The sequence below is a fragment of the Pimephales promelas genome, chromosome 22 (genome assembly GCF_988280905.1).
Source record: "Pimephales promelas chromosome 22, fPimPro1.hap1.1, whole genome shotgun sequence".
Taxonomy (NCBI): domain Eukaryota; kingdom Metazoa; phylum Chordata; class Actinopteri; order Cypriniformes; family Leuciscidae; genus Pimephales; species Pimephales promelas.
This window is the reverse complement of record NC_142790.1, coordinates 14,756,899-14,769,429: the sequence shown is the minus strand read 5'-3', so window position 1 is coordinate 14,769,429 and position 12,531 is coordinate 14,756,899. Positions and strand designations below refer to the sequence as shown.

Here is a 12,531-nt window from a genome sequence, read left to right as displayed (position 1 = left end):
TGTTTTCGCGAATGGTTAGATAGCTGATGGAAAATTTCACTTTGACATGCTTTGTATTTGGTCTTGATAATGTCAAATTTATATTTGTGATCTAAATACTTCAGACTTCCATGTTGCACGTCTGAACAGATACATATTACTCAAGGAGAGCACTAGATAAATGAGATCAAATAATTTGGTTTTAGTTGAGAACTCTGGATAGTCACCCAACAACCTACATGTCACGTTCACTAGTCTATCTACTACTGTTAAAAAGTTTGGCGTCGGTACGATTTTTTGAAAGAAGTTTCTAATTCTCACCAAGGCTGCATTTATTTGATCAAAAACAAATAAAAAACATCTCAGGTTACGACTGTAACCTACGTTCCCTGAGAACAGGGATCGAGACACTGCGTCAAAGTGCTAGGAGAAACGCCTCAGCATTACTGATGACTGAAACACTGTATAATCAACCTTGTTGGCCGGCGTCAGCCATGACGTCATGCTTTAGTGCGATCAGGAAGTATAAAAGGGGCGCCTAGAGAACATGTCATCCACTTCTTCGTCTGAAGGGACTGTAAAAGCAGACCGTAGGCATGGCGAAGAGACGCAGTGTCTTGTTTCCTGTTCTCAGGGAACAGTCGTAACCTGTGACGTTCCCTTTCGAAAGGGAACTCGAACTGTGTCAAAGCTCTGGGTGAACGATCTACCCATGCTTCCATGCTGAAGGGATGCTTTAGCAACTATGGCTACAAGCAAAAACACATTAACTCAAAGTTAAAGCCCCTTACGTCAGGCTAACAGTAGCACTACTCCCCACGGCCACTGCACGAGCTCAATGCTTAACCGATATATATATTGTACTTAGTATTAGTGTATTTGCTGGACGTGACTTTTAACAAACACAATTATAGTAGGCTTCTCGGTAACGCTTCCTTTTACAGTACAGTACTTACAGTGTACTTACCTAGAAAGTACTGTCAAATATAAGTTAAGTACATGGAAATTGGTAGGTTTAGGGGTAGGTTCAGGGTTAGGACTAGTTATTACCCAGTAATTGTAGTTACTAAAATAAGTACATGGTATTTACATGGGTAACTGGACTGTAAAAGGAAGCGTTACTGGCTTCTCTACTTGTTAGAACAACCTACTAAGTAGTCAGTTTTTTCAAATCCTTCTGTAATGCTCACATATTGCCACGTTTCATTTTTTGGCATGCTCTGAAAAATGAACTGAGGGCATTATTTAAATAACAGGTCCCTTCCCGGCCTCCCCTTTTCTTTTCGGCCATCACCAGGGATCCCTATGCTCTTCACAGTTAGAGTCACCCCCACCCCAGTCACCCCATTCCAATCCTTTCATGTCCGTCTTTGTCCCCCGGGCCTAATTTCAGGGGGATTGGATCAGGATTGAAACAGAATTGGTGGAAGCACTGAATAGAAGGCAAAGGCTTTTTCCTCGTTCCTTTTCCTCCCATAATCCTCTCTAATCTCTTGCCATGCCGGCCCTGTTTGTTTGGCGGTGATGTAACGGAAATTAGATCGCAAAGCTTTCATTTTCTCTGTTTCCCCAAATTTAACAAGGTAGCCCCAGACTTTTGTCTGTGGTAATCCTCGGTTTGGCTTTGACCAACTTGCACAACTAATATGCATTTGATTAGAGTTTTGACACTGCCGTAAGAGCCCTTAAGCGAAGTTGTGAAAGTTCCAGGAAGTGAAGGACTTTGCTCACTATATTTTGTTTGATTTTTGTTTTGAGAACGTGTGCAAAGTTAGAAGTTGAAAGGCGCATTGTTTGTGTCACGTGTCCATGTCTAAGTGGATTAAACTATGGTGAGTGATGCCTTACAGTCGCACACGTTTAAAGGGAGAGAGAAAGAATACAAAAGATAGAGACTATTATCTGTTTGCTGACAAGAGAGCGAGGACAAGTTGTCAAAGTTCACTGGAAGTGTCATTGTGGCAGTTCAAAGAGATTTTTTACATGGCTATGTGATGGTATTTTACTTTTAGGCAAATGTGTGACTGTAGAAGTGTTTGGTCTTGGGTCGCCATCAAGTTCAGGCACAAATTAGAACAATGGTAATACATTTAACAAGTCAATGAAAGTATAATCAGCTAGAAACTGTGACATACTGTGTGGAGGGTTCCCTGTCTCTATTAAAAAGCCTGTTCCTCCTTCAAGTGGTTATTGCATAACAGCTATCAAGGCTTCGTACAAGCTCTCACATGCTTTACCATGTGACTGACATGGATCATAGGTTTGACGCCCAGCTCATATTGTGTTTCTGTAAAAACATAGCTGCCACTTTGCACGAAAATGATACAAAATACGAAGAAAAAAAATCTTTTGCAACAAATTATCAGTAAAATAAGCTGCTTACCTTCAGAAAATATCCTTTTTTGGACTGCAGTTATGTTACTTGCATTTTTGGGACTGCTGGTTTTGATACACTAATACATTTATAACAACATTTGTAACTATATCAATTCAGTAGAGTATCTTTGCAACCAAGAGGGATGCAGGTGTATCTAAGACTAGATACTTTTCAGGCAATGTAGATAATAGTTAGACAGTCCTTCATCAAACATATCTAATCCATATCATAACAAATAATAAAGTATTTTCTGCCTAAAATGCTGTGATGGGAAACTCAAGCCTACAATATTTGTTGTTTGTCTTATAGGTGAGTGGATTTTATATGAATGATGTGGTCTGTGTGTGTAGGAGAGTGATATGAAGTTTATGTCTTTAAACTCTTTTTAACTCTTTAAATCTCTCAGCCAATCAAAAAAGCAGTAATTTAATTTTTTTTCCATGTCACATGAGAGGCATTCCGCTCCTTCCATCTTCTCCCATTGTGGAAAAGGGAAACATTCAATGTCAACACACAGCAGTGGACGTCCATAAACAATGGTTTATATTCACATGAAGCCTGAGCATGAATCAATATGCCAGTGAAAACTTAGGACATAATTATTTGATATGTAACATAAGACACATTGTTGATGGTTTATTGACTCGTCTTTGTCAGGCGTGACAGGCTAAACGACATGTTGTATAAATATGGAAATATATCCAGTTGGGAGCGTTGCCTGCAAATCTCCCAGTATAATTGTGTTTGTTTCAGTAATTCAGATATGGCGATTGAGCTTGATTTGAGGCCAGAACGCACAACATACATGTTGAAGACCATGTACAAACACACACTCTGATGTTTTGACAACAGATGTTGTTATTGTAACTGTCCGGGGACAAGAGATCCATTATGCTTTCATCCAGTGATTATACTGAAGTACACACACACATACATGTGCATGAGCGAACACACACAAAGAAACACATGATTAGCCAGTCTCAGTCCAAACAGGCATGGAGATACTCAGACAGACTTAACAGACTGATCAAATAATCCCTGCACCTGTTCAAACACACCATTTGTGTCTGTGACAGAGACGGAAGAAGAGTCTTGATCACTGTCATAACTTCAGAACTTGATAGCCTACTTAATAGGCTCTTTTTTATGTACGAAATTATTTAAAGGAACACTCCGTTTTTTTTATATTAAAGGATTAGTTCACTTTTGAAAAAACTTTTGCTGATAATTTACTCACCCCCACATCATCCAAGATGTCCATGTCTTTCTTTCCTCAGTGGAAAAGAAATTTTGGTTTTTGATGAAAACATTCCAGGATTTTTCTCCATATAATGGACTTCAATGGGAACCGGATGGTTCAAGGTCCAAAAGACAGTTAATAATTGTTTCAGATGCAGCTTCAAATGTCTTTAAACGATATCAGACGATGAATAAGGGTCTTATCATGCGAAACGATCGGTTATTTCAAAGCTTATTCCAAAAATGTAACTTTTCTAAGGACAAATGCTAGCCTAGCTCTATTCTGTGAGGCGCGTTTGTAACGTCACGTAATACGTAATTACGTTCAAAAGGTCACGGGCGACGTAGCCGGAAGTACAGAATCAAAATCGTCCGACATCGTTGTTTTACCTTTTAATTATTTTTTTGTAAACGGCGTTTGAGTTAGTTTTCACGTTCAACCTATGCGTTAAACTTGTAAACACTCTGACTCTGTACTTCTGGCTACGTCGCCCGTGACCTTTTGAACGTAATTACGTACTACGTGACGTTGCAAACGCGCCTCACAGAATGGAGAAAGGCTAGCATTTGTCCTTAGAAAAGTTACATTTTTGGAATAAGCATTGAAATAACCGATCGTTTCGCATGATAAGACCCTTATTCATCGTCTGGTCAGTGTCGTTTAAAGACATTTGAAGCTGCATCTGAAACTGTTATTAACACTATCTTTTGGACCTGAACCATCCGGTTCCCATTGAAGTCCATTATATGGAGAAAAATCCTGGAATGTTTTCATCAAAAACCTAAATTTCTTTTCGACTGAGGAAAGAAAGACATGGACATCTTGGATGACATGGGGGTGAGTAAATTATCAGCAAAAGTTTTTTCAAAAGTGAACTAATCCTTTAACTAAGATGAGTTGACTCTCTCGTCTCAGTGCCTGACGCACGGTGACACTTTGATAGCACTTAGCTTAGCCCAGTTCATTCATTAGGATCCAAGGAGAGGTCCTAATTACTGAGTCGAAGTGCTCCCAAGCACTTGCTATGGTATTCTGCCATACATTATAGTTCTACCAGAAAGACTCGGGAGATAAAATGAAAAGCAGGATACATTTATTGACAGCTCAGCAAGCATAAATTTATGAGTTCTTTGGCGTTGGCCCCGTCCTTAGCGAGCATAGCGAGGTTAGCCGAATCTGCTGAGATGAAGGCGGGGGCGCAGCCGACCCCCTGGAGGTAAGGAAAGGACCATACTGGTGGTGGTGGTGGTGATGGGGAGGATGGAGGGGAAGGTACCATCTTGGTACACAAACATAACAAGCTAATGACTCACAGCTGGATGTAATCACACAATAATGAGTCAAGGCAAATGTTTATGGGAAATGTAGTTCATGATGGAATGGCGAAGGACTAGGGCGGAGTGCCCTCTGGTGGTTATCATAGGCACTCTGGCTGGCAGGAGTTTCTGTGGATCAGTTCATTTAATTGCTAATTTATTTTAACTGCAATTTAATAAAGAAAAAAAATAAACCAACAGTTGGGTTTGTCCATATTTGACTCAGACATACTGTAGGTTGAAAAAACCCAGCGTTTTTGAGTGTACAGATACAGTTCGAAAGTGTGTGTGTCCGTACTACCCACGCACACACATCTGAGCTCACACGTACTCAACCGCATACCAGTCTGTTAAAACAGAAAGCAGATTATTGTGCAGCGTGACTGACCACAGTTTACAGTTGACCGTTAATTTGAAACAGACCCATAAAGAGCAATGCAGCTCTCTGCAAGAAATCAAAAATGTATCATAGCACGGGATCTGTAGGAGTGATGGTGTCTTTTGCTTACACTTTCTGTTCATATAGGTTTTCAGCAAGGCCTTGAGACATTTTATCTAAGAAAGAAAGAGGAGCAGAAAATGAGTGGAAAAGGGGGCATCAGAATATGTCTTTAATCCCTCTTGGGCCAAACTCAAACCAAATGTTCTCATTCCATCATCTTTTGATTTCTTTATTTATCACAGGTTTAATGTTTCATGTCTATTTTCCTCCAGCAAAATTCTCTACCTTTTAAGGTAATGCAGAGAAAATGAAAAGTCGAGAACCCGGAGATGTTGAGACAGGCAAGAACTTTCATGTTATTCAGATGGTGTTGCTCAGGTAACATCTGGAGATGATTGTTATGCCTCCCAGGGTATCAAACTCCAAGTAATATAACACTATAACTGGTGTGTGCGTGCATGTGTGGTTTATTTTTATTTTTTTATTTTAAATTTAAATTTTAGTTTAATTTTCAAACGTAAGTTTAGGGTGAGTACATTTTTTGAATTCAGGATGAACTCAGGATGATCAAAAGTGATAAAGAAATTACAGTAAAGACATTACTGTCAATCTTTTATTTCTGTTTAAAAAAATAATTATTTAATAGATAGAAAGTTTAAAAGAACAGCATTCTGTCTATTCTATGACAATAAATACAGGACATGTAAACAAGCACCTTTGGTGGAAAATAAGGATTAATGTTTATATATATATATATATATATGATCCTGTAAAAATAAATCTGCATTGTTTAAATTTGCAAAATCAAACCTTTCATTGAAGTAAATCACACTATGAAATAAATGTTTTTCTTATACAATATAATATGGCCATAATTATTGCCACCGTTTTATTAAATACTCTCAAGATAGCAGCTCTGAGTTTTCTCCTATAATGCCTGATGAGTTTGGAGAACACCTGACAAGAGATCAGACACTATTCCTCCATACAGAATCTCTCCAGATGCTTCAGATTCACAAGTTCACGTTGGTGCTTCTTCTCTTCAGTTCACCCCACTCATATAGGGTTCGGGTCAGGGGACTGGGGTGGCCATGGCAGAAGCTTCATTTTGTGTTCAGTGACACAATGTTTTTGATTTGTTTGTATTGGATCGTTCTCCTGATAGAAGGTTCAACCACGGCCCGTTATAAGGTTTATTGCAGAACGGTCAGGTTTTGATTTTTTATCTGTTGGTATTTGATAGAATCCATGATACCATGTATCTGAACAAGATGTCCAGGACCTCAAGCAAAGAAAAAGAAAATAGGCCCACAACATTAAAGATCCAGCATTATATTTAACCGTGGGCATGGGCTTCTTTTTTTAGATTAGTCTGACCATAGAACCAGGTCCCTTTTGAAGTTCCAGTTGTGTCTGACCACTGATTATGCTGGAGTTTTCGATAAGCCCCAACAACTTACTGTAGGGGTTGTTTGAATTTGTTTTTTTGTCTTTCTGTCCCTCATGACTCAACTGATCTCTGTAATTCTCTATCTGTGATCCTTGGAGAGTCTTGGGCCACTCAGACGTTCCTCCTCACCGTGGTTTAAGACAATACTGACACTTGTCTTTTTCCAGGCAGATTCACAACATCTTTAGTTGATTGGAATTATTGCCCTTATGGTGGAAATGGGGATTTTCAAAGCTTTTTAATTACAGACACTTTCTATTTTGTGAAGCTCAACAATCTTTTATTGTACATCAGAGTATTGTTGGTTTTAACTAATTCTGATGAATGATTGATGGAATTTGGCCATTGTGTTCTCTCATAGTTAATCAATCAAGAAGTCATAGCTAGAAAATTTCTTGTTCCTTATCACCCTGGTATGCAAAAAAAAAAAAAAAAAAAAAAAAAAAATATATATATATATATATATATATATATATATATATATATATTAGGGCCGTGCAAAAATTAATTGCGATTAATCACATCCAAAATAAAAGTCTGTGTTTACATAATATATTTGTGTGTGCTGTATATAATTATTTTGTATGTATAAATACACACACATGCATGTATATATTTAAGAAAATGTGTTATTCATATATAAAATATTTATATTTATATAATATAGATTATGTATTTATAAATATATACAGAATTTAAGCGCAAATAATTCTTAAATATATACATGCATGCATAGGTATTTATATATACAAAATAATTATATACAGCACACACAAATATATTATGTAAACACAGACTTTTATTTTGGATGCGATTAATCGCAATTAACTTTTATATATATATTATATATATAAACCTAATATATATATATTAATGGGAATATACAGAGATATTTTTTAAAATTCTAGCGGTGCCAATATTTTGTAATGTGATTTGCCCACCCACCTTTCAATTATTTTAAACAATCAAAGAAAGATTTTTGCAAATATATATATATATATTTGCAAAAATCTTTCTTTGATTATTATAATTGATATATATATATATATATATATATATATATATATATATTAGGGCTGTCAAACGATTAATCGCGATTAATCGCATCCAAAATAAAAGTTTGTGTTTACATAATATATGTGGGTGCACTGTGTATAATTATTTTATATATATAAATACACACACATGATTGTATATATTTAAGAAATATTTTCATGTATATACTGTTTATAGATTTATATATAATTTATATTTCATATAAATATTTTTATAAATAAATAATATTTTTTTCTTAAATATACATGCATGTGTTTGTATTTATATATACTATATATACACAAAATAATTATACACAGTGCACCCACATTATATGAACACAAAATTTTATTTTGGATGCGATTAATCGCATCCAAAATAAAATTTTGTGTATACAAAGATTGTATATATATATATATTGTCTGTATGTTTAAAGCGGTCAAGTAGGTGAAATGCATTTATTTATAAGATTCACCACCATGGTCATATGATGTTGCAGAAAAGCATGCTGTTGTCCTGAAGCAGATAAAGACTTTTTTGTCTCACCTGTTCTGGGTGTAGCCTGAGCGCTGACTCACCCCTGCACAAAGCGCTCATTGTTTCAGATACTGAGAGACAGGGTGACGCTTAGAGCAAAGAAACCTCATTTTGTTGCCTTTCTATTATTTTACAAATCTCTTTGGCTTAAAAGAACATTCTTGTCTGTTTCTTCTGTATCTAGTATTTCCACTTTGTTTGTTTTCTATTTTTGGATGAGGCAGATACAGTCGGACAATAACTCTAGTCTGCCCTTTGCTTCTGCCCTCATAAGCAGCTGCCTTCTAATGTGGCATCCTAATTAAATGGAACCTGATTTGATATGGGACTTTTGCTTTAAATGAGTTACTGATGAACAAATAAAAAAATAAAAACAGGTTTGGTGCTTAAATGAAATTGGGCCTGAGGTGATGAAAAAGTCTGAATGACATTTTTGTTTCTGTCTTTTTTACGCACCGAAAAAGGAAAACATCTAGTTTCACTCTGAACCAGTTTTTGTCTGAATTCTTTTCATCTGTCAAGTCATATGGTTTTTCCTGTTGCTCCTCATTGCTGAGTTTGGAGATAGATACATAGGAGTTTGTCTGTCTAGTATCCTCAGGCGTGAAGTTCTGCTTTCTGAAGCCGATTGGAAATCTTTTATCCGCTCAGGTCATACTTTTTGTCTTTTACATTGTTGCAGTCAGTTACTAGATGCAGATAAGTGGTCTTGATCATGTTTTATTTCTCCTGTCTCCATCAGTTACGTTCAGTAGTTGTTTATGAATGAAATGGCAGTTTATCAGTGCCTTATCAATCCATCTTCTGCTTACAGTAGATTGTGGTAAACCAGTAGCATTGTTCTATGGATGCAGACATCAGTTAATGTATACTAATATAGTATACATATATTATGTATAGTATACTATATTATATATATACTATATATATCCAAGTATGCCTGTTAATTACATTGTGGGATGTGTGAACCATGCAAGACTTTTTTTTTAAACCATGAATACCATGGTCTCTCAGTCTTTCTTTCTTTGACTTCTCTCAACCCTTTTCATTTCACATGTGAGATGGAAATGTAACACTCCTTTCTCACTGAGATGGCTGAACAGAAAAGCCTTTTAGACTAAACTGGAACAATAAAGATCACATGGACCCTCATTTTTTTTTTTTTTTTTCAAAAATAAGAAACGTTGCCCTGTCAACTAAGTTGAAGTACTAAGCTTAAACTAAAACCGAAATAAAAATAAATGACAGCTAAATAGACCCCCCAAAAAACAAAAATTAAAATAACAAGTTGATAATATAAAAATAAAAAACAATTCAAAACATTAAAACAATACTATAATAGTATAAATAATGTTAATACAAAAATAACAGGGTAATTTTAGGGCTAACACTGATTTAGAACCATGTAAGTGTACTTAAGTGTAGTTTTATTCTCTAATTTTCCCTTTTCACCTCTATTACATATGGTTTATGGTTTTAAATGTAGAAATATGATCAGAAATATAATTTGCATGTGATTCCAGCTGGTATTTGTAATGTTCTTAAAGGAGTAGTTCACTTTTTAAAACAAAATTTGCTGATAATTTACTCACCCCCAGGTCATCCAAGATGTCCACGTCTTTCTTTCTTCAGTCGGAAAGAAATTAAGGTTTTTGATGAAAACATTCCAGGATTTTCTTCAATGGGAACCAATGGTTCAAGGTCCAAATGAGAGTTTCAGTGCAGCAGTGTTGTAGTACTCGAGAATCGGACTCGTCTCGGACTCGGTCACGAGACCATATTTTAATGGTCTTGGTCTTTTCATGGATTCGTGTCCATTTGGACTCGGAATTGACTCGTACTCGAACATTTTTTTTTTTAGGACTCGGAATTATTCCCGAGTCCACTCGAGTTCAATTAAAAATATTTTTCATGATTATTAATGTATGTTAATAAAATATTTCTTTAAATTGATTGACACGCCCAGTGATTGGTGATTTTCTAGTGCGCAACTGCGCATGACAAATTGTAATAAAATTACTTTTAACACCACCTACTATGTGGCCTTTTTACCCTAAACTGATCATATTTTTTAAACTCTTAAGTAAATTCAGAAAAAAAAGTAAGTAAATAAAAGTAAATAAAAGTAAATAAAAATAAATTAGGTAATCAACCCTCACTGGTCTCGGTCTCGACTCGGACTCGACCGTCTCTGGTCTCGGACTCGACTCGGACTCGACTCTCTATGGACTCGGTCTTGACTCGGACTCGAGTGAGGTGGTCTCGACTACAACACTGCAGTGCAGCTTCAAAGAGCTTTAAACGAAACCAGACGATGAATAAGGGTCTTATCCAGGACCCTTCGAGTCATGACTCGAAAAAAGATTTGTTCATTTTGATGAACGAGTTTGAACAGGAGAGTCATGAACGTTCATCACAGAACAGAGCAAGGCGAGCATTTGTGCTTATAAAACTTAAACTTTTTTTCAATCGTTTCGCTTGATAAGACCCTTATTCATCATCTGGAATCGTTTAAAGCCCTTTGAAGCTGCACTGAAACTCTCATTTGGACCTTGAACCGTTTTGAAGTCCATTATATGGAGAAATTCCTGGAATGTTTTCATGAAAAACCTTACTTTCTTTTCGACTGAAGAAAGAAAGACATGGACATCTTGGATGATGTGGGGGTGAGTAAATTATCAGCAAAAGTTTTATTTAAAAGTGAACTACTCCTTTAAGTTTAGAATTGTTTATACTTATTTTTATTTCTTTTAGCATAACCCATGTTATTGAATACATTGAACCTTTAGTGTTCACATTACATATACATATATACTGTATATATATATATATATATATCTATATATAACATATCTTGAACATATCTCTTACTTTCCCTGCTGAAAAAAAGTCTTAAGCTGACTGAACGAGCAAGATTTGAAATGTTTTACTCTCCTTTAATGTGAAATCTTACGTCCTCTCTCTCGTTCAGGTTCACAGGGAGATGATGTATGGTGGACGGGATGGTCATCCTCTCCGGCAGCCTCCGATGGGTCCTCCTCCACCCCACCTGCAGGGCTCCATGTCCCCAACCACACCTCATGCGATGCCCCCCTCCCCGTCTCGTATTCCCTTCGGTCCACGTGTCTCCGGTGGTGGGGTTGCCACAATGCCACGTGAGCGAGCCGGGCACACACTCCCCGCACCCGCCCGCGCATCCTCCCCCTGCCCGAGCGCCATCCTCGAGCGGCGGGACGTAAAACCAGACGAGGACGTAGAGCACGCCAAGAGCATGTCGCTGCCCGCCCGAGCCGAAAGTCATTACGCTGACCCTTATATGTTACATCACCAGGTCCTGCCCCCTGATGCAGTCGACCATGCCTACCACCGTGCCACCATGCGCTCTTACAGTAACCCCGGTGTTCCTATGGATGCACCGGACCATCATTCACTCTTCCGACAGAAAAGTAGGAAGTACACGGATAGCCAGCTCCCTATGCTCGGCTCCAAAACCCCACCCTCTTCCCCACACCGCATGGGCGAGATGCGAATGATGGAAATTCACCCAAATTCAACCCAACCACATAGCTCCATGACTATGGAGAGGGCCTCTCCTGTCAGACAATCATTTAGGAAGGAGTCTCCAATTACAATGGATGCCATGGTAAAGACGAGGGGCGGCATGGGGTCCCCGGCCACCCCGGATCTTCAGGTTCACAATCCGCTGACCCCCCCGACAGATCCTCAGACACGGTGAGTCAACGTTTAAGAGCGAACGGGGATATCTGAGCATGGAAATAACTAACAGGAGACATTAGCATCCATGTTCATATTCTAACTCTGCATCAGTATGTTGTCTTCCACTGCATCATGGCATCCCCTAACTGCATCCAAAAACACACCGACAACGTCTCATCTAAATACTAGCAGCCGGTATTATGTTCACATAAATTATTTAGCTGGGTTTGTTTTCAAGTATATAGCCTTACGTAACTCACAGAAACGCTTTGAACTGTAGTTCAGTCAGCTTTGTTTTACTGTGTTGGTTAAGTGGACTTAATCATATCCTTTATGCTTGAATGTGCCTTGTAAGTCAGATTTATTTTGCCTGGTGATGTACTTGCTTGCAGAGAACAGTCAATACATGGAGTCAACATGCTAAACTGTTTTTACAGA

General features: G+C 37.6%; 1 protein-coding gene across 7 annotated transcripts in view; it reads left to right on the top strand.

Moving 5' to 3' along the window:
- Positions 1-12,531, top strand: part of LOC120475877 (sickle tail protein) — a 145,769-nt gene that overhangs the window by 112,615 nt on the left and 20,623 nt on the right. For all 7 annotated transcript variants that reach the window (XM_089125898.1, XM_089125897.1, XM_039666672.2 and 4 more), the window contains one exon: positions 11,348-12,108. In XM_089125898.1, coding sequence (XP_088982024.1) covers positions 11,348-12,108 — 761 coding nt within the window. The remainder of the gene's footprint in view (positions 1-11,347; positions 12,109-12,531) is intronic.